At 53.0% G+C, this 24,376-nt stretch overlaps 1 protein-coding gene across 5 annotated transcripts in view; it reads right to left on the bottom strand.

Moving 5' to 3' along the window:
* Window positions 1-24,376, bottom strand: part of HIVEP3 (HIVEP zinc finger 3) — a 180,827-nt gene that overhangs the window by 30,684 nt on the left and 125,767 nt on the right. For 4 of the 5 annotated variants that reach the window (XM_088067421.1, XM_088067423.1, XM_088067424.1 and 1 more), the window contains 2 exons: window positions 15,308-21,001; window positions 10,903-11,048 (listed from right to left, as the gene is read on the bottom strand). In XM_088067421.1, the coding sequence (XP_087923547.1) occupies window positions 10,903-11,048; window positions 15,308-20,425 (5,264 nt within the window). In that variant the 5' untranslated portion in view covers window positions 20,426-21,001. Of the gene's footprint in view, window positions 1-10,902; window positions 11,049-15,307; window positions 21,002-23,555; window positions 23,710-24,376 lie in introns of all 5 variants that reach the window. The other variant, XM_005529912.3, reaches the window with a different exon arrangement.

The raw sequence follows: 24,376 nt of genomic DNA, 5'->3' as shown, positions 1-24,376 counted from the left end.
CATGACATGACATGACATGACATGATATGATATGATATGATATGATATTTATTATATTATGGTATTTCTCCATTTCAGCCCCAGCTGGGAGCTCCCCTGTGCCCAGCCCCAATTCCCTGGTGGCCTCCAGCTCTCCCACCCCACATCAGCTCTCCTGCCAAGCGCAGGGCTCTGCTTGTAGCTCCTCACTCAGCTCCTATTGGAGAGAATTTCCTGTTTTATCAGCCCCCAGCTGGCTGGCACGCCCCAGGCCGAGGCTTTGCAGACAACCCCACACTTTTTGGGGTTTTGTGAGGGGGGTGAGCCACTCACCAGAGCCCTGTGAGTGCTCAGGCTCCTGCAGCCTTACAACCCCCATAATTCTGCCATGGAATATTCTGTTTAAATAAGAATATCAAGACACCCACAGAGGTTGAAAAGCACGGGTTTAAGTGCTGAGCTGAAACATATGGGAGAGGTATTTGTGCTCTGGGAGCGCCGCTACCGTGCTGCTCCCACACAAACCAGGCTGGGCCGGGCTCTGCGAGGAGCCAGAGCACCCCAAAAAAACAGAAAAATGTATAAAATTTGGTTTCATTCCATCTGCTTATTCCCTTCTACCAAATGTACCAGATAGGAGCAGAGAGAACCTGAGCATTCAGAAACACCTGAATTTCCAAAAAACCGAATACCAGGTGAGCACCCCCAGCAGGGTTTGACCCTGGCCCTAATCTGCTCCTCTTCCAGTTCAAAAATCTCGGAATTCTTCAAACCTATCTCAACAGCAGCAAGAGCAGCTTATTTGATATTATTATCATCTTATTAGGTCACATTTTCTTTTTGTTTGAGGCTCTGAAGAAACCTGCAGTTGCAGCCGGGCTGAATTCCTGTTTTCCACACAAACACAGGGATTCCTCCCAGGGGTCTAAAGAGGGACCCTGCACCCCCTGGTTCTGTGGGGCTCCCTGAGCTCCTGCAGGGCTGGGAGGTGCCTTTGAATTCCTGGAGTGAGTGATCCCAGCTTTCCCCACTGCTCCAGCCCGCAGAAACCGAGCTGGGCTGGCGGATCCCGAAATCTGGGACTGAGGCTGGCGGCAGGTTTGGGAGGAATCCGCCTGCAACTCGTCCCTGGGGAGCTCCTCCTCAAAAAAAGGCTGGAACTAAAAAGTAGGTAGAGAAGCTTCACCGCAAAAAAATTAAGAAATAAATTAAACTGTGAAAAGTGACTTAGGATATTAAAAATAAATAACTAAATATCTGCAGTTCCTTGCCTCCAGCTATTCCCTGGATTTCTGAGCGGCAGCAGCCTCTGGCCAGCTCCCTCTGTCCCTCTTGGTGTTCACTCCATGTGCTCCTGGCACATCCCAGGGCCTCTGAGTGCCAGCAGCATCCCAGGAGGAGCAGTGACCTCCCCATCCTCACCTCCCCGGGCTGGGCAGCCCAAGGACGCAATCCAAGGATGAAATCCCCAAACTCCGGAGCTCCACAGAGCTGCTCCCCTTCCAGCTCCAAACTGGGGGCCACTGGAAAATCTCCCAGTGCTCCCAGTCCTGCTGCTGGATTCTGTCACTGTCCCCACGCCAGGGTGAGGCGTGTGCTCCCTGCCAAAGTCTGCAGAGCAGGAAAATTTCTCCAGAAGAGAATCTGTAATGAGATCTGGGATGGGGGACGTTTTTATTCCCACCCCCAGGAGTCTCTCTCCAGGTGGATCCCTGGTCAGTGGATGGATTTTGCAGGAAATACTTGCCCAAATTCATGTCATTTTTAAAAACCACGACTTAGCCACACTTTCCTCACAGACCTTCAGCATTTCCATCATTCCCAAGAATCCCACATCCATCTCCCAGCCCCAGCACTCTGTGGTAGTCGACACCAAGGAGAACGGAAAACCAACTACATTTGGGAACATTAAAAGAAAAAAATCCCACAAAGGCAGAAAGACACCAAACAGGAATCACACCACCAGCCTTGCACAGAGAGCTGTCTCCCCAGAATCATGTTTTCATCATTAGAAAAGCCACAGAAGTCCCGAAGCCAGGTGAGAATTCTCAGAGTCACCTTCCTGCCCTGCTCCCAGTGGAGCACGATGGAGCAGCAGGCACTGGCTCTGTCTGGTTCCTAATTGATTGCACAGGGCCTGGAATCCATGAAAGGCTCCCATAAATCCCAGCCCTGCACAGGAGAGGCTGCCTGGCTGTGCAGATGTTAAGAACTGCCTAATCCCGAGTCAATCTGATAAAAAACCTTGGCCTGCTCCGATTTTCCACGGAATTAATGGCAGAGATTATGTCAGCATGTGGATGAAGTGCAAACCCCAGAGCCTGGAGCTCTGCCAGCAGCCCATGAATGCTCTGCTCACAGGCACAGCTCATTATTGCAGACTTTTGGCCCCTGTCACCCAGTGGCTCCGAGTCAGGCATTGTGTCATGCCTGGGAAGCCGGGATGAGGAAGGACAGCCCAGGTGATCAGGGATTCGCTGCAGGGCTTCACACAAATTCTTCTGCGTTTTAATCCTCAAATTAAATTTCAAAATCCTAAATCCTGTCAAATCCTGACAAAGGAAAGCGCCTTAAACTGCAGGAAATATTTATTCCTAGGGAAGTGAGGGCAGGTAGCTCCCCTTGGAAGTGCAAACACCAGGAGTGCGCTAAGCTGGTACCTGCATCCAGCCATTCCCGGGAATTTGGCATTTCCCTATCCCGAGATCAGCTCTGACCCTCTCTTCCCTTCTCTGCTGGCAGCAACTTGAGCCATTCTTCTCTCCATCCCTCTTTGCTGTGAGAGCTCGGAGCTTCCAGCCCATCCCTCTCCTGCTGGATAATTGCAGCTCCTCCCTTCTGACCATTTCTGCCCCTCTCCATCCCCGTGATCCAATCCTCCTCCTTTCCACCGGAATCCCCTCACCTGTGTGATCTGATCGTCTGTTCCTTCAGCTGCTCTCAGACATCACATTTGTTTTCTCCCTGCTCTGCTCTGCCCACAGCCCTGGGGACCTGGAACACCCACGGGCACTTTCTAGTCTGAATGCTCTTTGTTCACTTCGGTTTATAAATTCAGTTACATTGAAACCAAATCCATTTGGAAAAGGACTCCTCTGTCTCCTTTCTGCACATAAACCTCTGGTGTTTGTGGATCAATTTTCCTGACATGGATAATTTGAAAATGGTATCAAAATCATGTCAGCACAGGGGTTCCATCCTCAGGCTCTCCCCCAAGTTCCCCTTGTCCCCCTCCCAGACCCCAAAAACTTCGGTCTCACTGCAGGGAATGACCCCGAGTTGTGCACTCAGGGTTTCATAGCAAACCCCCACCCCAAAATGAGATGAAATCACCCAAAAGCCCAGGAAAGAGGAGAAGCTCCAGACCTGGGATGGTCTATCCAGCCCCAAGGAGAGACAGGAATACAACACCACTCCTGCCATCCTCGATTTTGCCCCCGTTTTTGCCAAGGAATGACTGAGAGCCTCTGGCAAGGAGATTCCCCAAGCAAGGCAGTGCTCCCTCTCTCCCTCTGCGCTCCCAAATTCATCTTTGCTCTGCAGGAGAAAGGGAAATCCTGCTTTATCCTCCCCAGGCACCCAGTATCCGAGCTGGAGCTGCTCCTCTTTACCCATCTGGCCTGATCCTTGGATCCACGGGGTGTTACAAGCAAAGAAATCGCTTGGAAAAGATGCAATAATGAGAAGATTTTAAATTCCTTTGGTGCTCAGTCTGGCACTGGAGCACCCTTCTCTCCCCAGAGGTGACACAGGTACCCGTGAGGGGCAGCAAAGGCATTTTCCTGCTTGATCCCATTTATTAAGTCTTGATTTGAGCTGGAAACAAATGGGAATTCTTGACAGAGAGAAGATAAAACCCCTGGTGAGTGGAGTGAGATGCTGGGAAAACCCCTGGGAATGCTGGGCTGGGGAAGAGCATCCTCCTCCTCCTCCTCCTCCTCCTCCTCCTCCTCCAGGGACCACGGGGGAATCCCACGGGCTCGGATGCTCACAGGGTTCTTAGAGGGAAGGAAATCCGTGCAGAAACTCGAGCATCCCACACGAGGTCAGGCAGGAAGCTGGAGACAACATTTTTTAATAATTGGCTGTGGGAAATCAGCACCCACGAGGGTCAGGGAAAGGGGCTTGGCTGCACCAGCAGGAATAACTGGGGAAAAATAATGAGAAGGAAACCAGACAGCAACCTCAGCTAAATCCTTCTGAGTTTGTTGGATTTCCTGGGAAAACAGGAATGAACTGCACAATGAACCCGGTTCGAGTGAGGTGTCCAGGAAATATCAACAATTCCCAGCAAGGAATATTCAGACATTTTAAAGGCATGACAGAGCCATGAGGAGTTTGTGTGTCCCCTCACTCACCAGGAAATGGGAGGGTTGGGAGCAGAAGGGTTTATCCAAGAGTCCTGGTGAGTCAGGAGCCCAGCAGCCCCCATCCCAGCCCCAGCGCTCCGGGAGCTGCTGGGGAGGCCAGGGAACAGCTTGTCCAGGAACTGCTCGGCACAAACACAGCTGCAGCCACAGGAAAGGCACGGGGGGACATCCTGCACTCCCCAGGCCCCGCTGCACCCAGAGCAGGAACAGCCTGGAAAACCCTTTCTCATCCAAGGAGGGCTGGGATGGAGCTGGGAAGGGGCCGTGCTTCAGGACTCAGATGTGCAGGATTTAGTGGGGTTTCCTGGGGGGTTTTATGCCCCTGTCTCTAAGGAACACCAAAGGAAGAAGGTTGGACAGGGGTGATGCTGAGCTGCTCTGCCCAGACCCTTCAGGTCCATCCCCAAAGGCACCAGCTCCCAGGTTATTGTCCCAAAAGCCAGGAGAGCACAAAGCTCCGAGCCCGGGGCTCTGGCAGCATTCCCTGCCCACGGCGAGGCATCGGGATGAGCTGATCTCCACAGCTCCTCCCAACCCAAACCAGTTGTGACCCTGTTTGTAACATCTGGGGCCGTGCCTGCAGCTCCAGCTGTGGCTCCACCACCCAGAACGGCTCCTGATGGAAATTAACCCTGTTTTAAAGTGAATAACACAGAAAAAATACAGAATATTTCTCCTCCAGGAGCTCCTGGCGGGCAGCTCTGGGCAGTGAAGGTGCTACAGCCACCCCACACCTTCCCTCTGCCAGCTCTTCCACACAAACCTCAGACCGGGCTGGATGGGGCTGGGAGCAGCCCGGGCTGCTGGGATTTAAATCCGCTTTAAAGCAGGCTGGGATGCCATGAGAACACAGCTGAGGTGTCCAAGCTCAGAGCCCAGCCAGCCACACCTTTACTGCTCCTGCTCTCACTTAAATTTCTGCCTTTCCTCCTCTTCCAAGTGCATTTTCCTGCCCGTTACCTTGCTGCTCCCCATCCAAGAAAAGATTTCCTGGACAAACCGGTGGAAAAAAATTGATTTTTCATTTTGACTGTTCCCTGAGTTACCCGGGGAAAACATTTTCTTTTTAACTAAACCCAAAATTAACGAGAAAAATCAAAATTTTCATGGAGACAGTTTATGGGGAGGAAAAAAAGCATTTGGTTCCTATGGAATTGAAGCTTTTTTGTCATATTGGCTTTTAAGGATATTTTAATGTAATAACATAATGGTTTCCAAAGTAAAAAGCGCAGATTCCTTTCATTTTGCAAATATTTTTCTCTCCTTGCTGTTTTTCTCTCCTCTTATTAAGGAATGCATCTTTCAAGCAGCTGAGCTGCCTCTTAAACAATTCCCCCTTTCATCTTGTCAGCATCGGGAAAATGTAAAAGTCTTTCCTTCCTTAAATTGCCACGCTGTGTTTTGTCTCCTTTTGGATCAGGTTTTTTAAGCAGAAAAAGCGGTTTTCTTGCACTATTTAAAAAGAGCGTGAATTTACAATGCTCAGGTTATTTTATGAGAATCACAGAATATCCTGAGCTGGAAGGACCCACAGGATCATGGATCCAACCCCAGACCCCCAGCACCCCCAGCCTGGGCATCCCTGGAGCTCCGGCAGCCTCGGGGCCGTGCCCATTCCCTGGGGAGCCTGGGCAGTGCCAGCACCTCTGGGGGAAGAACCTTTCCCTAAATGCAGCCTGAGCCTGGCCTGGCCCAGCTCCAGAGCCTTTCCTTGGCACCTGGGATGGATCCTGGTGAGTGGGAACCTCACAGCCCTTCAGGCTACGCCCAAACCCCATGAAAACAAAAAAAAAAACCTCAGAAAACCAAATTCTGGGAGGGAGATGAGGCCTGGAGATGATTTCTGGAGAGGAGCCAGCAGCTCAGATGAGCTCTGCTCAATCCAGGGTTTGCTCTTCCTTCTCCCCAGCATCCCACCATGAGTTTGGAGTTTTGGAGCTGCTGGGCTGTCCCTGGGGGGCTCAGAGGGTCCTGAAACCCCCCCTCTGCACTGCTGGTGAAATCCTGGCTGGAAAACAACCCTAAATTCCACATGTAAAACCCCACTTTTTAATTAAAATATCCTTTACAGTGGCAGCATAAACTCCAGGGCACAGCCTGATGCTTGAGGGTTTAAATTGGTGCTCCAGGGAGAGCTTGGAATGCCTGGGATGGGATTTTGTGGGGGGCAGCCCTGCCCCTGTGGGGGTTGGAATGAGAGGGGCTTTGAGGTCCCTCCCAACCCAAACCACTCCACGATCCCGTGATTCGGAGATTCCCAGGAGGGCTCAGGACAGGGGAAATCCAGCAACCAAAGCCCCAGGAGATGCTGAGTGGTCAGTCTGGCACCACCAGCCCTCATGGAAAAGTCTGAGCACCGATTTCTCCCAGCCGTGCGAAGCAAACGGGCTCAGGAAAACCCCTCACACTCAAAAATGTCAATTACAGGAATTGTTTGCTTATACCTAGGAATGGAGTAAAATATCCAGGCTGGGAGAGCTGGGGATGCTCAGCTGGAGAGGAGAAGCTCCAGGGAGAGCTCAGAGCCCCCTCCAGGGCCTGCAGGGGCTCCAGGAGAGCTGGAGAGGGACTGGGGACAAGGCCTGCAGGGACAGGACACAGGGAATGGCTTGAGATTGGAAAAGGGGAGATTTGGGTGGGATCTTGGGCAGGAATTGTTCCCTGGCAGGGTGGGGAGGGGCTGGGCTGGAATTGCCAGAGCAGCTGTGGCTGTCCCTGGATCCCTGGCAGTGCCCAAGGCCAGGCTGGACATTGGGGCTGGAGCAGCCTGGGACAGTGGGGGTGACCCTGGGACAGTGGGGGTGACCCTGGGACAGTGGGGGTGACCCTGGGACAGTGGGAGGTGACCCTGCCATGGCTGGGGTGGCACTGGATGGGATTTAAGTTCCCTTCCAACCCAGTTCAGGAGATCCCAGTTGTTCAGGTGATCCCAGTTCAGGTGATCCCATGGCTGGGGCTCTTCCAGCTCTGTCACATTTTGGGGAAGACAGAGAGGGAAGGGTTTGGATTCCTCCAAAGTGCAGAGCAGAGTCTGGGGCACACCCCCACTCTGAGCATCCCTTTGGAAGTGAAAAGCCCTTCTTGTGGACATGTGGATTTTTTCCGTGGGATGGTGAGGAGGGAGGTGTTTTCTAAGGTGGGAATGCCGGGATACTCAGATACTCGTGTCTCCAATCACAACATCACAGCCATAAGTGGGTTTTTTTCCCCTAAAGCAGGAAAAAGGAACAGTTTTCCAAAGAGAAAATGTAGTTTTCACCATACGCGGCACTGTTTTGGGGATGTCTGTTAAAGTTTTTAGCTTTATATATCTTGGTACTGTTCTTCCCACTGGTTGTAATTAGCTAATTAAATAAACCAACTAATTGTCCCCGTGTCAGCACAGAGGGCTGGGCTGTGAAGCAGAAGGACATGGATTGAGCTCTCAGCTTCCATGGTGGGAACGGCAGCAAGCAGGGAGCAGGTCCCTGAGCAGCCCCTGAGAGCAGCACAGCCCCCGCTCTGCCAGCAGGTCGATACCAATCTCTGGTTTCATGATGTCAGATTGCAGAATGGGCACCCCAGGGGGGTGCTGAAGGTGACACCAAGGAACCAGAGCGCGTCTCCTGCGGCGCTGGGGGCCAGCCTGACCTTCAGAGATCATTTTCCCCGCTCCAGACCACCGCAGCATCCCTCAGGATGGATATCTTGATTGGCTCCTTGAGGAGCTCAGGCATTGACCTGGCTGTTTCTGGCTCTCCCAGAGGCAGCCCGAGGAGCCTGCGCAGCCTCCAGCCCGTCCTTGGGGTGTTAAATGACTCCAAGGGCCCAGGGCTGGGGCCATCTGAGTGGAGAGGGGATTGATCCAGCCTGACACAACTCCACGATTTCAAATGAGGAGCCGTGGCTGAGGTTACACGTGGAGTGACCTCAAGGCTTGCTCTCCAAGAGGAATTTGTTCTTTCAGTGGAAAACTCCGCTGATCCCACCCCCGGTTTAATTACGGAGAGGTTCAGGTCGGACCGTGCACGTCCCTCCTGAGGCTTCCAGGGAGCCAGAGACCCTGCAAAGGGTCTGCAGAGCCTCTTCCCATCGGGAGGCCGGTGCTGGAAGGGCTGGGAACCCACCAGGAGCTGGAAACCTCCACAGCCAGGTCCTCCTGGCAGCCCCAGGGCCACATCCTGAGCTGGCAGCACAAACCCTTCATGCCAAGAGTGAGCCCCGGTGCTACTGAGCCCTGACCCCAAACCAGGCACAAACCTCCAGGCTCAAGGAACCTGCAAATGCTGGGTCCAAACCCCTTCCCAGGGGGAAAACAGAAGGAGCCATCCACTCCCAGATCTGTGGAGGAGACACCTCCAAGGGAAGCCAAGCTGCCCCCAGCGCTCTGCGGGGGTTCATCAGCTCCTTCCTGACAAGTGGGAATGGTGGAAAGAGGAGATTTGGCTTTCCTGGTCTTCCCTGAAAGCTGAGGGATACGATTCCAGCTGGGAGGCTGGAGAGTAGCAGGAGAAACCTCAGAGATGGTCCTGGAAGTGCTCTGAGGAGAGGCAGAGGGGGAAAGTGATGGGACTGGGGAAGCCAGAAGACTCTACAGAATGAAAAGTGTTGAAGATGTCAGAGAGAAAGGCAAGAGCTCCAAAGAGATAAAAAAATGAGGGGAAGAAGGAGCTAAAAGAGTTGCAGCAAGTGCAGCTTTTGTGATTTTCTGTATAATCTCACTCCTTGGTCGAGACAACAAAGCATGGGATGGATCCAAAAGCTTTGGATCCAACTGCATCCCCCTGGAAGGATGGGCCTGGCCAGCAGCTTTCAGTGTGAAACCAATAAAGGGGGAAAATGAGTCAAGGAAGGCATTTTTATAGGGAGGAAAAGTAAAAGAAGAGAATGGGATAATGTCTTGAAAATGGCTGCACTTTGTGTAAAACATTCTCAAGAGATGGCTGGGAAAGGGAATCTGATCCATTTGGGAGCCTGAAGAAGGCACCAGGCACCCTGTGGTGAAATCTGCAGGAAAAGGTCCTGGCAGACACCTGGGAAAGAGCAGCAGGAAAAGGTCCTGGCAGACACCTGGGAAAGAGCAGCAGGAAAAGGTCCTGGCAGACACCTGGGAAAGAGCAGCAGGAAAAGGTCCTGGCAGACACCTGGGAAAGAGCAGCAGGAAAAGGTCCTGGCAGACACCTGGGAAAGGGCAGCAGGAAAAGGTCCTGGCAGACACCTGGGAAAGGGCAGCAGGAAAAGGTTCTGGCTGCTGGCCCTGACCACCCCAACGTCAGAAACTTTGCGGGAATGAGGCACGGAGCACACGGAGCAGCTTGGGAGCACAACGGGTCCTGCTGGCCCTGGGCAGAGCCATGAATTTGGGAATTGAACACGGGATTCAGGCATGGAATTCATGGTTGTGACCTCCTGATGAGCCCCATTGGCACAGAGTGGCAGCCAGAGGGACACAGTCAGAGCTACGGGAAATTTAAAACTGAGCTCAGCACCGGTTCAGGATGGCACAGAGCAGATTGAAGGGAATAAAACCCATCCCAGTGGGTCCCATGGGTCCCACCTGCTGCAGGAGGGTGGCAGAGATTTCCTGAGTCCATCAAAGCTCCCATTCTGGCCACAGCCACGACAGGGTTTGGCTCTTTGCATCCCCCACTCCCTGCCCAAGCCCGAGCTGGGCGCACAGAGCTCACACCCAGGGCAGAGCTGCCTTCTCCTGAACAACCAGCAGCTTTCCTGTCCCAAAGCTCTGTTTTCCCTCTAGCTTTGCTAGCTGGACCATCTGCTAACGAGGTATTTTAAAATAAAAGCAAATTTCATCTGGTAACAGCAGAAAAACCACAAGCACAGCCTAATGAAAGCCTTTTGCTAACACACAGACACCAAGACCACCCAACAGCAAGGGCAGAGCTGATAAATCCTGCTGGAAATTGCTGGCACTGATTTGGCCCCCTCTGCAACACCCAGGAAGGATGATCTTTAACTGCAACCCACAGACACATTGCTTGTGAGCTATTTTTTAAATTTTTTTAAGAAATAAACGGCAGCATTAGACCAGTGCTGAATTCCTGAGGCGCCCTCTGAATTACCTGGAGCCGAGGTTTAAGATACACATCAAATTAAGGCCTTGCATCCATTCTGGTTGGAGCTATTTCGGTTGGGTGGGATGGAAATCACATGAACAAAACTCTTCTTTTGTTCCCCACCCAAACCCCGGGCATCAGGGAAGACCTGCCCAGATCCTCCTCAGACTGGGAACATCATTTTCGGGAGAAGGCTCTGGGAAGATTGAGGAGATACAGAGAGCACCTCTGTCACTTCAGAGACAGCTGTGAGATGGATTTGTGCTCTTCACTCAACCACCCACTCAGAAAAGAGATCCAGGTGACTGCTGACTTAAAGACAGCTCAAAAATAGGAAATTAATGCACTCCAGATCTGGAGGGCCAAGTTTTTACAGTGGCTGTGGAGAATAAGCTGGAATCAGCTCCATCTGCTCACCTCCAGCGGCACCTCGCCATCATTGTCACAACTCTACGCAAGTGTGAGACACAGGAAGAGAAATAAAACGAGACACTCACCCTCCTTCAAAGATCTTGATCCTCACTGGCTCCCCTCGCTTGGTCACAAGAGCCTCTTCTTCTGATTTTCCCCTTTTCTCCTCTTCCTTCTCAGCTCTAGTTATATCTTTTCGACCTTCATTAGAAAGGAGCGAAGGCAAATGAACCTATCTCCCCAAAAGAGCAAAACAATCCATGATTACAGACAGAATCACTGGCAGGCAGACACAGAGCAAGCAGCCCCAGCAGAGCCAGCGGCGTCCCCAGCGCTGCTCCCCACACCAAGGGCTGGAATTGGGGCACCCTCCTAACAAATGGGGCCTCGCTTCTGCATCTGGGGCCCTGAGGGTTGTGTTGTATTTGCTGTGACCCCTGACAGGTTTTTTAATTGCTTCCCTCCAGGTTATCCAGCTCCTGCCAGCTGGAGAAGTGAAGGATGAAGAGAAGTGTGGTGGCTGGGGTGACTCTGAGCGTGTGGGGTCTCTGTTCCCAAACCTGTCCCTGGGTATTCCTCTCTCTGAAATACACGTCTGAAAGGTCTGGAGAGGAGGCATCTGCACAATTCCTACACTGAACCTCCGGGTTTCCCCCACATTCACACAAATTTGGATTTCAGCCTGACATAAATCTCTCGCCAGGCAGCGCTCCCGGGTGATTTCCTTTCACTGCAACCCCGCTGCCAAGGGCGCAGCACAGAGAAAGCCACAAAACTCACGGGAGAAAAGAATCCTCAACCTCCCCACACGTTCCCAGGGTCAAATCTGCTTTTTTGCTGTTAAATTGCCACTCGTTGAGGGGGTTTTGTGTCTAAACCCTGTCTGGCCCCAGGTTTAAGTCATGCCCTGACACCTCACCTACACGATGAATGTTGTTTGTTAGAGCATGGACCTAAACATCAAAGCTGCCTCTGTGGGTCTGGGTGGGATGAGGGAGAGCTCCCCGCACCTGGAGTGAAATGTTGGGATGTCCTAAATCCTGGGACAAACCCAGGGAGAGCTCTCCACACCTGGAATGAAATGTTGGGATGTCCTAAATCCTGGGGCAAACCCAGGGAGAGCTCTCCACACCTGGAATGAAATGTTGGGATGTCCTAAATCCTGGGGCAAACCCAGGGAGAGCTCTCCACACCTGGAGTGAAATGTTGGGATGTCCTAAATCCTGGGGCAAACCCAGGGAGAGCTCTCCACACCTGGAATGAAATGTTGGGATGTCCTAAATCCTGGGGCAAACCCAGGGAGAGCTCTCCACACCTGGAATGAAATGTTGGGATGTCCTAAATCCTGGGGCAAACCCAGGGAGAGCTCCCTGCACCTGGAGTGAAATGTTGGGACGTTACCCCCTAAATCCTACCAGGACAAATGCAGGAGAGCTCTCCAACCTGGAGTGAAATGTTGTGATGTTTCCCCCTAAATCCTACCAGGACAAACTCAGGGGTCTCCAGAGAAGTGAAAGCAGATTCCTTCCCCCAGGTAACTTCTCCCACAGTAACTCTGACATTCAACCGAATCCATCTCCTGGATGAGGATCCTGGATCCACATCCTCACACTTTCTGTAATTGATGGAAACAGGCTGCAGGCACCTGAGAGCAGTTTCTCCAGGGGTTTTGGCCTGAAGGCAGCCCCTGAAGCCCAGCTGGTCACCCTTGGCTCTGGCTGGCAGGAGTGGCAGCTCCCCAGGTGATTCACCTGCCCCACCTCAGCCTGGTCTGGAGGGGGATGAATCACCCCAGTGGAGCCTCTTTGTCTCCCCTGGTTTTGGGGGAAGCCACAGAGTGAGCAGCTCCAAGAGGATCCAGTGGGATACAACCCAGCTCCCCCAGCTGCCACGGGATGCTCAGCAGGAGGAGGGACAGACTCAAAAGTCACTTGGCAAAACCAGGGTCAAGCATTTCAAATTTGCCCAGGAATTCCAGGAGCTCAGCTCAGAGCACTCAGTGCACCCAGGGCTGCTCTCTGTCCTCGGGTCGGATCAGCCCCACGTCCACACCATCCACACACCCATCCTAGAAGCCTCCTGGGAGTGGTCCCTGTTTCCCTAGAAGTGCCAGGAATTTCATGACAAAAGGCTCAGGGGTAGAACAGTGCCAGGAATAATTTGAGCCATTTAACAGCAGGAATGGTCTTGAGCTGGAGGCTCTGGGCATGGAGATGACAGCGAGGAAATCAGCGGCAGGAGACGCTCAGAACTCTCAAAAATTAAACTTTTAGGGTTGTGACTTCAGGCTCAGAACACTGCTAGGGACAAGCTTCCCAGGTTTGCTGAGGAATACAAAACAATTGACTTGCTGGATGCAGCACGAGGTTTATTTATTGCAACTTTCGAAAGCACAAAAACATTGACAGATGAAAGGCACCAGAGAGCCAAAATCATACAGTCACTACTATCCCCTTTTACAATCTTTGAATTTACAGAGTGTGCAAGCCCCAGTACAGTCACCAGCCATCCCTACATGCATGCTGGAGCCCGCAGCCACTCCAGAAATCCAGAATTATCTGCTCAGCAAATCCCACTGGAAATTTAAACCCCAAGCCAAGGACGGAGACAGCACGTACAGAACTACTGCTTGCTGCATGCACAACTGTACAAAACACCAGAGCTTCTTCACATCTCCTGGGAGCTCGACTGACAACCTGCAGTTACATAAAGGAGGGGGTGTTGGAGGGAAGGAGCCAGAGCGGAGTTAGCTGAGGGTTGGATCCCCAACCCTGGAGCGATGCTACCGCACGTCCTGGCAGCCGCTGCTTCCCCGGCCGTGCGTGTTTTAAACCCTGCACAGAGGATTTCACTCCCACTGATGGAAAATGGGTTCTGTGCTCGGCAAGAATTCAGTTAATCTCCACTGCGGCTCTCGGGGGAGGAGGGCTGGGTTTAGGATCCACCCAGGTGAGCTGGGCAGGGCAGACTCTTCCTTTTGCAAGTTGTGCCATGGGAACCTGAACCTGCACCACTGCCTGGAGGGGTTTGCTGAGGGGTTTGGGGGAAATGCATGCAGTGAAATGGGGATTTGGATGAGTGAGGGCTGAACCATTGATGTTTAACCTGTGCCTTCAGGGTGGGAGGGTCTGGTACCTCTTGGACACCCCCTGGGTGTGGGTTTTAGCACCATGGCAAAGAGCAGAGCTCAGAGCAGCACAGGCACTTCCTTTAGGGATTCAAATCGAGGATGCTACGGCACCGCTCCGATAAAACCCCTTGGAAAAATAGTGCATAAATCTCAGCGTGGTTATTGCACTGCTCAGGTAATTATCTGCCCCTGTGTCCCTAGAAATCTGCCTCTTGGATTTCTGCAGGAGAGGGATGGAAATGCTGAATAGAAATAAAGATTTATTGAATCAAAGCGACTCTACTGCGTATTTTAAGACATATTTATAAGCAGCAGCTGCGGCAGCGATTATGATAAATTTAATATTCAGAGTTCATTTCATGACACAGAAATAAAATGAATAATCCATCAATATAAATTGACTTGAGATGAATATCAAATTGCAAAATCTTTAGAGTGATTCTGTTTGCTAATCTACATGAACATGATCTGGATTAAAGGGATCTGTTTGGTTCAGCATTAAGCAGGAAGGGTAAAGTCTGGCTTTAAAATGAGATACATAAAATTAGGCAGCTCACAGGATGGTCTTAAAGACTTCTGTGCCTGTGTGGGCAATGCCTTGGGGGAGCTCTGACCCTGGGAAGTCAGTGAAGTCTTAACTCTAAAACCAGGCATAAAATATCCTTAAACACCTGGAAGAGCAGGTGGACAGCTCTGGACCAAACGGACCAAACCACAGGGGTGTTTAACAAAACCCACCAAGGCACTTTTATAAATGCCACTGACAGCCTTTGTGCTTCTTCAGGGGCCTAAATACACTTGCAAATCTCCTTTTAATATTTTTTAAATACTTTTAAGCATGCCTCTCTATGTTCATTAATGTGAGATGAGCAGATGCACAACCAGACAGAATCCCATTTCCCCAAGGTAATCCTTTTTGGTTTTTTTTTTTTTCATTTCTAACATGCAAAATGTAGGGAATTATAACAGCATTTAAACCAAAAAAAAAAAAAAAAATTAAAAAAAAAATTAAAAATTGTAAAGCTGTTTGAAATATCAAGACAAATGCAAATGAAGTCTAATCCTTTGTGCTGGAGCGGTTGTGGTTCGTGGGGTGGTGATTCCTACTTCTTGGGTTAGAAAGCAAGTAGGAACTGGGGAACAGAAACCTGGCCTCGGAGCAGGCTCTCCTGCCTCCTGGCTTGGGGTTTCAGCGGGGTTTGGGTTCTTCACTCTAAGAGCTTCACCGAGAACAGGCGCCTCCCAAAGCGCCAGCGGGACGAGTAAACCCCAACCAACCTCAGCACAGCCACGCCCCGGCACTCAGCCCCCTCCACCCACGCATCCAAATGGATCAGGAGAAAGAGATAGGATTGCATTACCTCGGTCATTTTGGGCTTCCTGGAGCTGGCCGGGACCAGCCTGCCCGCCTCAGGCCGCGGAGCGGTGGCCATGGTGTAGGTCTCCTTGCTCACCTTCTGCTTGGACCTCAGCAGGGCCAGGGCTGCCTTGGTGGACACCCCAGGCAGGTTGGGGTTGTAGAGGCTGATGCACCAGCTGGCGTACACCGAGGAGCGGCCGTCGGCTTGCTGGGTGTGATTTGGCTTGATGTAGTTTAAATAGCACCAACTGACATTAGTGGTTGTGTGGAGACTGGGGAACTGCAGGACCTTCTTGGTGTCTGGGCCTTCCCGGGCCTTCCCTGCGCCGGCAGCGCCCTCGGGCACGGGGGCAGCGCTGGCAGGGGTCGGTGGAGGCTGCTGCTCCACCGGTTCTTTGGAGTCTTCCTTCTTCACGGGCTGCAGAGGCTCCTGGCTGAGGAACTGTTTGCCAGCTGGCTGCTCGTACTCCTGCAGTGCCTCAAAGCTCGGGGAACCCGACCGGGACGCTGCCTGCTGGGAACTGCTTGGGGTTTCCTTTGGCTCCGACTGCTCCACGGACACGCCGGGTGGTGTCTCAGCCTCGACCCTGTCTTGGCTTTCTGCAATGAAGTGAGATTTATCCTGCTTTTTCCCTTCCTCTATTGCACCGGGTGGCTTCACCACTTCCAGCTTTTCTTCTGCTTCAGACACTTCCTCCTCCTTCACTCTCTTCTGCTGCTGGGTCTCCATGGTCAGCTCCAAACTGCCAGCTGGGGACAGCATCCTTTTGCTCCCCCCAACTGTGGAGGGGCCCCCCTCCAGGCCGAGGACGCTGTCTGAGGGGCAGGTGAGGGGCATGTAGCCCTTTCTTTCCGGTAAGGGCAGGGGCACTCTCAGGTACGGGCTCTGGAAAAGACTTCTCTGCTCCTCTGTGATCATCTGGGCCAGGTCAAAACCCAGCCCGTGGACATCAGCGCTGCACACCAGGGCACCCTTGGGCTGGTGGTCATCGAATTTGGGGAGGACGAAGGTGGAGGAGCTGCACTGGGACTGTGTGACCAGGATCTGGGAGAGCGTGGTGTACATGGCGCTGCCGTAGGAGGGCATGTTGGTCTGGATGCGAACGGGGACCACCAGCGACACCATGGGCTCTGTCCGGGTGGGGACAACGAGCTGGGTGACGGTGACAGACAGCGCGGGACTCGCTGCACAGGTCAGAGGGTGCAACCTGCTGTCCGAGTCGTAATCCGTGCACGGGGACAGGCTGGAGCTCCCTGCTGCCGAGAACAAACCGGATTTGATCTGTGGCAAATGTCCACCGGCATCACCTGGCAAGTGGAGGGCAAACTGAGACTGGAGAGGCAGGAAAAAGGCTGAGGGGATCGGGGAGGAGCCAGGGTAGTGCACGGGCAGGAATGAAGGGTGCCTGAAGGACACCTCGGCGGGGTGAGACATCAAGGGAGGAGCGAGGTGGAGCGGGCCCGGGTGGATGAGCGTTTGTGGGAGGGGCAGCGGCGGGGTCTGGAATATGGAGGGAGGGATCTGAGGCATGGAGAACTGGGCAGAGAGGATGTCAGACATGGTGTGCGCGGCGAAGAGCTCTGCAGACTGCCCTGGCTGCGGCAGGAGGTGCTGGTAGGGGAATATGGAAACCTGGGGGGCCATGAAGTGCTTCTCGTGCAGCGCCAGCTGTGGCACGGGGTGGTGGAACACCTGCAGAGCCTCTGTGTATGGCGGGCTGTAGGATGGCTCGGGGCTGTCCTTTGGCTGGCTCTTGTCGCTCGGGTAGGTGCCGTGAGAGGGCAAAGGGGAAGACGAGGTCGGCTGATGGGGCAAACTCGTGGCTGGAGGTTTACTTGAAGAAGGAGCTGGATCCTCTGTGTCCGGCCAGCCCGGCGGGGCCGGGTCCGGCTCGTGCTCGGGGTGCCTGGTGAGGGACGCCTGCCGCACCAGGAAGCATTTCCTCCTCTCCTGGGGGGCCGAGGAGGTGGAGGGGCCGGGGGTGGAGGCAGGAGTGGACGACAAGCTCCCGTAGTCGAAGGATTTGCTGCGAGTCTCTGACATCTGGGAAGGGTGGGACACGTTGGGCGTCTGCTCGGAAGCAGATCTCCGCATTTCCCTGGAATGGTGATGGTGGCTGGGGACCATCAGCATATGGGAGCCGACTCCAGGAGGTTTTGGTTGGGATTCGGAGGGCTGGCTACTTGACTCTGGCTTGGTGTGGTCATCCCGGTCAAAGGAGACGGAGTGGCTGGAGCCGTGGGACAGGCTGCTCTCCTGACTGGGGCTCCGCGTGAGGGAGACGGACTCAAAGCTGGACTCCCCGGAGGACTGGGCCATTTCTGCCAGCCGAAGCCGCTTCTTCTTGGGTGGGAGTTTTTCCGCAGGGAGCTGGGAAAGAGTCTGGCTCCTCTGCGGCCACTGGAATTCCTCAGTTTTCTCTGGCTCCTTCGGAGGAGGTTCTGGCTCTGTTTCTGGTCTGTCCGGCTCTTCTGTGACCAGGATCTCAGGGACCTGGATGTTGGGCTGACGGACCAGCCTGGGCTGCAGGGAGTGAGGGGGGCGGCTGTGCTGGGGTGTGGACTGAGACGGGAACTGGGACAAGGGCTTGTCCTCTTCCAAGCTGCTGGGCTGCTCGATGGAGTCCGACTTCTCAAAGGAGCTCGTGTGTTGGATGACAGAGATCTCCTTGGAGGTTGTCCTCCTCTCCTTGCCCTCCGCGCTCGAAGCCGGTTTGGTGTTCCTGGAATGGAAGCTGGCGCTGGCCTCGGAAGGTGCGGATTTTCCCGAGTCTGCTGGTGACTTCATGGATTCACGGGTCAGGTTTAGAGCCACGTCAGACGAGGCCGGGTTTGCAAACTGAGCGCCCGGGCCGGTGCTGGAGGAGGGGGTGTCAGACACTTCGAAAGCTGGAGGTTCCTCATCGTCCCCGAGGCTCTTCTCCTTCCTCCTCTTCCGCAGCGGGGTGAGCTCCAAGGTGCTGCCCAGCTTGTAGTGCATCATCTGGGGCCACACGTCGGGATCCGCCGCGCTCTTCTCCGGCTCCGCCGAGGTGTGGGATGTGGCAGAGCGGGGCTTGGAGAGCTGCAGTTCTGAGCAGTAGTACTTCTTGTGGGCCTCGTAGTTGTCCCTTTTCTTGTAGCGAGCGCCACACACGTTACACTCGTACATGAACCCTTTCGCCTTCGGGCCCTTGCGGGACTTTTTGGTTAGATCGCTTTCCTTGGTTTCAGGCTCCTCGGGAGGTTTGGGAACAGTTTCTTTGCTGGCAGAGCCGACCTCCTCCGAGACATATTCCACTCCCAGGGGTAGCTCGATAGCTGGTTGGCGTTTTAGCATTCGAGGGTGGGAGGAAAATGCTTGGCTGCGGCTTAAGACTTCCGGCTCCATGATGTGATCATCGAATGAGTAGCTACCTCTAAAGGTGTGTGGGGAGCTTATAGTGCATGCAGCAGAAGGCATTGAGTGGCTTCTTAGGAGAGGCACTGTCTCTGTGGCACTGTGGGATTGCTGAAGTGACAACAATGATTGTTCGGGCTTCATTTTTTCACCATGGGACGCCAACACTTTCGCTGCATCCAGCTGGCTGCTGGAACCAGACTTGATATCGAACTGAAACGGTTCTCTGTACGCACCAGACTTCGGGGATTCGATGCTGCTACGCCTTGATAGAGAGCTTCTTCTGGGCTTCACGCTGTCGATTTCGCTGGTGTCCACAACGGCTTCGTTAATGGTGATTAGCTTAGTGATGTGTTCGATCACCTGTGTTCTAGGCACAGACAGCGGGACCATGCTGGGCTTCTCATCACCGGACAGGTGTGGGAACCCCGGGGTTGTGTTTGCAGCCAGCGCCGCCGTCCTTTGCCCGATCCTCCCACACTTCCCGAAGATGATCTCGGCGTAAGATTTGGCGTTGGTGTTGGGAGGGCTGATCTGCTGCTCGGCGCTCTCGGATCTGGAGAAGTACCCGGACTCCGTGCTGCCTTTGCTGCCGGGGCTCAGGAAGGCTTGCTCGTCGATCACCTTCTTGCGCTCGCTCAGGCGCAGCGCCAGCTTCTGCTTGATGGTGTGCGTGTCCTCGGACTTATGGCTCAGGGCATGCTCCGACGACGGCTCCACGAACTGGGAGCTGTCCTCGAGGGACTGGGACATGCTGGAATGGGACAATGAGCAGCGGTCGTGGCTGGAGCCTTGGCTCCCCGCGCTCAGCAGGCTGCTAGAGAGCAGGGTGTGCTTCTGCCTGGGCGACAGCTCCACGGCGTGGCCCGACATCGCTGCCGTCTCCTCCTCCGAGTCCGTGCTTTCCCCTTCCGTCGGCTCCTCAAAGTCCTCCCCGCCGATCCGCTCCATCTCCAGGCTCGACGGATACATCTCTGCTCCGATCCCTGAGGCCAGCCCAGCTTTTATCCGGTGAGCGTGAGACTTCCTGTGTTTGTACAAATTGCTCTTCGTCTTGAAGGAGAAGCCGCATGGAATGCAAGGGTAGGGCCTCTCCCCCGTGTGGGACCTGATATGTTTCTGGAGCACGCTGGGCTTCGCGCAGGGCCTGCTGCAGTACTGGCAGATGTACTTGCCCGGCTTCTGAGGCTTCTTCTCCTTCTTGTGCACCTCCTCAGCTTGCTTCAGGGACACCTGGGCGGGGCGGGGGATGAAGACCTTCTGCACGGCCGGCATGTCCTCTGCAGGAATGATGGGCGAGTGGGACGGGAGGAGCTGGCCGTGGTGGGCGTGCAGCCCGGGGGACGGGAAGGAGCCGGAGGGCCCTGGCCTGACTGGATCAACTAGCTGCCATGTGGGACCTTCCAGGACGTGCTCCGGCTTCCCCGGGGACATGAATGCTGGTGCCAGTGCGTGCTGCTGAAGCTGCGGGACGTGGGCAGGGTGGTCGAAGGAGGACGGCTTGGGTTGTTTCTGGTGGCCGGGCTTCTCCTGAGGCTCTTCCCGAGGAACGGACAAGGAGCCGGGAAAGTGCTGCTGCGAGATGATATCTCGGAGAGGGGTTCCTTGGGAAGGAGCAGAGCTGCCCTGGTACGTAGTTGGGGATGAAATACTGCCTTGGAAAGCCTCTCCTTTGGGAAGCCTCTTTCTTGGACTTTCCTCAGCCTTTTTTGTGCTCTTCTGGCTTTGTTCAGGATCCATGACCTTAAAAGGGTCTTTGAATGCTATTTCGGGAAGGTTTTGGCAGGCTTCATTTATGAATAATAAAGGTCTCCTCTGTAGATTCCCTGTTTTGCCTGCATTTGCTACGAAGCTGGAGCCGCCAGGAGATGGTTGTTGATTTAAGATTTTACTAAAGTGTCACTAGTTGCTATTTGATTCAAAAAAAAAAAACGTTTCAAGGTCAATAAAGTTCACATTGGTAACACATGACAAACTACTTCAAAGAGAGAAAACTTTCCAAAACTTTCAGTCCAAATATTTTCCTTGTGAACTTGGTTAAGGCTTTAAACCTTGCCATTTTATTTCAGTTGACAGTGGCAAGCCTTCAAAGTCAAGATGCAACCCACAATGTGTCTCTTGTTTGTTATGCAAACCTTTGAAAACTTGAGACTTTGGTGCTCATCTCGGAAAGATCCTTTTTTTTTTCTTCTTTCTTTCTTTCTCTCTCTCTCTCCTGTGCAAGGAAAATAACACTGAACGGTGGATGTCCCCCTGGTGTCTTCCTTCTGTTCCACTTTGGAGTTCAAAAGCCTTGGAAAAGTATTTCCCACATTTCTGTAATTACATCCAAAAGAAAAACAGACAAGAAAAATTACTTTAGCTTTTGTGTGTAAGTAATTAACCGCTGCTCCTTCTGGGGGGGGGGGGGTTCAACTGTAAATATTTTGCACACAAATAATTCAGAACAACGCATTGAATGTCTGCCATTCACAAGACATTACTTTTAATGGCAACCTAAACATAAATTGTGCTCAGGCAAGCCTCAGGGACTCGGTTTAGTGCTCACAAAACCTGGCTCTGAGGCAGCAACCAAAGACAGGAACTTGAAGCAGAGAAAGTTTGGAGAAATGAATTAAAACTCTTTCAAACTCGAGTTCCTCCTAATCTCCTGCAAACATTTAGGGGTTTAAAGTTTTTATAATTGTGTTTCCCTTGCGAAGTGACTGACTCCAAGGCTCTGCCTCACGCCTCTTACATCCCTGACAAACAACAAGGCATCTTCTCTGGATAAAAGCTGCTCTTGAGCTGTGCTAATCCAAAGGCAGGTAAAGAGGAGCTTTCATTGAAGTGTTGCCTCTTTAATTTCCTCCCTTTTGTCACCAAACAAAGGTGCAAATCCAATTTCTGTGGCACGCGTGTGCGCTGCTTCTAAAGGGAAAACCCCCCCTGAAATGAGTGTGTGTGGGACCTCTGAAACCCCAATAACCACCCCAGCCAGCAAACACAGCTCCTGATGGGACACTCCAGGAGGGAACAGCACTGGAATTGCACCCTGACAGCGCTGGAATCAGCCTGTGTCTCCAAGAGATGGAGAGGAGGATGGGTGGGATGCTCCGAAGGAAAAGAAGGGTGGTGCTTTTTAAATGAAGCGAATTGATAGGTGTGATTTATAATGACTAATTAATTCTTGTCATTTCTGCGGGTATTGCCTGCCCGGAGGTGCAGCACCTTGCTAGGACAGGATTAATTGGAGGAAATTGTTCCAAGTCCTGCGTTCCCCGGGGATGGGGCTGAAGCGCAAGTCCAGCAGAGCAGGGAGGAGCAGGGGACTGAGATTTGAGCTCAGTGATGGCCCCAGCTTCCTCCTGAAGGGTGAAGAGCCAGCAGGAGAAACCACAAAGTCCTCCAGGGATTCCTCACTCCTACAACCCTGTGGGCTCAGGGACAAAAAGGGACATGGAGTTTAAGGGGATTCAGCTTAATTTAGCAGAGTTGAATGATACTGGGTCGCCCTGGGACACATTGGGACCAGCCAGACGTGACAAGCTCTCTGAAAACTGCCCCCTCAGATGGCCAAATTTAGGGTGCAAGTCCTTGGACACAGCTCTCTCATGGGGAGAGGCAGGGGCCCAGTGGGGACAATGGATCCCCCACGAGGGGCTCAGCTCAGGGACATTCCCCTGACTCGATAAATGGCTTTTCTTCCTCCCCGCTGTGACACCACACCTCAGGGAAATGACACTAAATCACTCCTAGCCTTGAACTTCACCTTCCTTTTCCTCAAATCCAGGTCCTGCTCCCTTCCAGCACCAGCTTCAAACTTCCCAGGACCTGCAGAGCACCTGCTCTTGCCCTGACTTGCTGAGGAGGTCAGGATCACTGCTGTGAGAAGGATTTAATTACATTTTGAAACCCCTTTTCAGAGAGCCCTCGATGCTGACTAACCCTGGCTGTGGTCTGGGCTAGACTTTGAGCCCAGCGTTTATTCAAGATCAAAGAAACTCGTGGAGCTGATTTATCACCTCGATTTCTGCACAGAGTGCTGGGGTTTGCCCCACTCGTGACATGCAGGGATTTTCATCTTGGGAGAATTGGATTTAAGCAGGGACAGAGAACATTAACTGGGTAGAAGTGGATTTAAGCAGGGATTTTTTTCAGTAAGAGCAGAGTGAGCTGCCACAAGCTCAAATATTCCCATTTAAGAACTCCCAACTCAACCTGAACAACATTATAAAACTGAATATTCTCCCATAGGCCACATATCAATTCCTAAGTGTTTAAAAATTAGGCTTGCAAAGAAAATCCTTGAGTTAATTCAGTATCACCCCAAATGCTCAGACCATCCTCATTCTCCTCTGATCAACACATGGGCCCCAGATGGTTCTGGTGTTTTAGGAATTCTGCACAAAAGTGAACAATTTGAGAAGAGGCCAACAAACAAACACACCTGGCTGCCTACAGCAGCGAGCAGGGCCCTGCTGGGCCAGCTCAGGCTACTCTGCACATCTTCATTCCTGGGAATGAGGCTCCTGCAATGCCAGTGGCAAAGGATAACTCTCCTGGCTGGATGGAGTTCATCCAGACTCAGACTTCTCCAAGGAAAATTTAACAGTGCAACAAAAAATGGGAGGAAAGAAATGAAGCCTGGGAGGGTTTCTGCACCAAGGATCCAGAGGGAAGGAGGAAGAAAAGGGGAGATTCATCGGGATCTGTGGCTGCTCCCGAGGAACAGCTCCAATCTCAGCTCTGGGACAGAGACAGCACCCAGGGAATGTGGGTTATTCCTCTTCCTCACCCAGCCCTTCCTCCAAAGCTCGTATTTAGTCTCGAGTTCTGCGTTTAGACCAGCTTTAGTTTCAAGGAAATCATGGGTGAGCTCCACACTCACCTTCCACAGACCTCTCAGCACATCCCAACACCTCTCCTGTGGCTGGAAGAGCTGCGGGTGTTCAGCCTGAATAAAAGGTTCTGGGAAGATCCTAGATCCCCTTCCAGGGCCTGCAGGGGCTCCAGGACTGCTGGAGAGGGACTGGGGACAAGGCCTGCAGGGACAGGACACAGGGAATGGCTTGAGATTGGAAAAGGGGAGATTTGGGTGGGATCTTGGGCAGGAATTGTTCCCTGGCAGGGTGGGGAGGGGCTGGGCTGGAATTGCCAGAGCAGTTGTGGCTGTCCCTGGATCCCTGGCAGTGCCCAAGGCCAGGCTGGACATTGGGGCTGGAGCAGCCTGGGACAGTGGGGGTGACCCTGGGACAGTGGGGGTGACCCTGGGACAGTGGGGGTGACCCTGGGGACAGTGGGAGGTGACCCTGCCATGGCAGGGGGTGGGATTGGATGGGATTTAAGTTCCCTTCCCACCAAAACCATTCCAGAATTCTGGAATTCATGTGTTTGGATCCTCAGACTTGAGCAACATCTGCAGAGCTGCTGTGGATCACCGAGAGGAGAAGAAAACCTGGGGCCAAACTGGAGAGATTTGGGTTCAATTCCCACTGTGGTTACACATTTCCTGCGCGAAACTGGGCGAGTTCATCTCTCCTTGGCCTGAGTGAGTCCCCGTTTCCAGCTGGGGACACTTCCCTGTTCCCCAGCTGTGCTCTGACTCAGCACTGAGCTCTGGGGGCCCGGGATCCTCCTGGGAGAGACCCACAGAGATAAACAGGGATCCTCCTAACTGGAAACAGATGGGAAAACAGCCAGGAGACTTTC

The sequence above is a fragment of the Pseudopodoces humilis genome, chromosome 27, assembly GCF_049639895.1.
Source record: "Pseudopodoces humilis isolate 2021_Gansu_Grassland_sample_001 chromosome 27, ASM4963989v1, whole genome shotgun sequence".
NCBI lineage: Eukaryota > Metazoa > Chordata > Aves > Passeriformes > Paridae > Pseudopodoces > Pseudopodoces humilis.
This window is presented reverse-complemented; position numbering and strand designations above follow the sequence as displayed.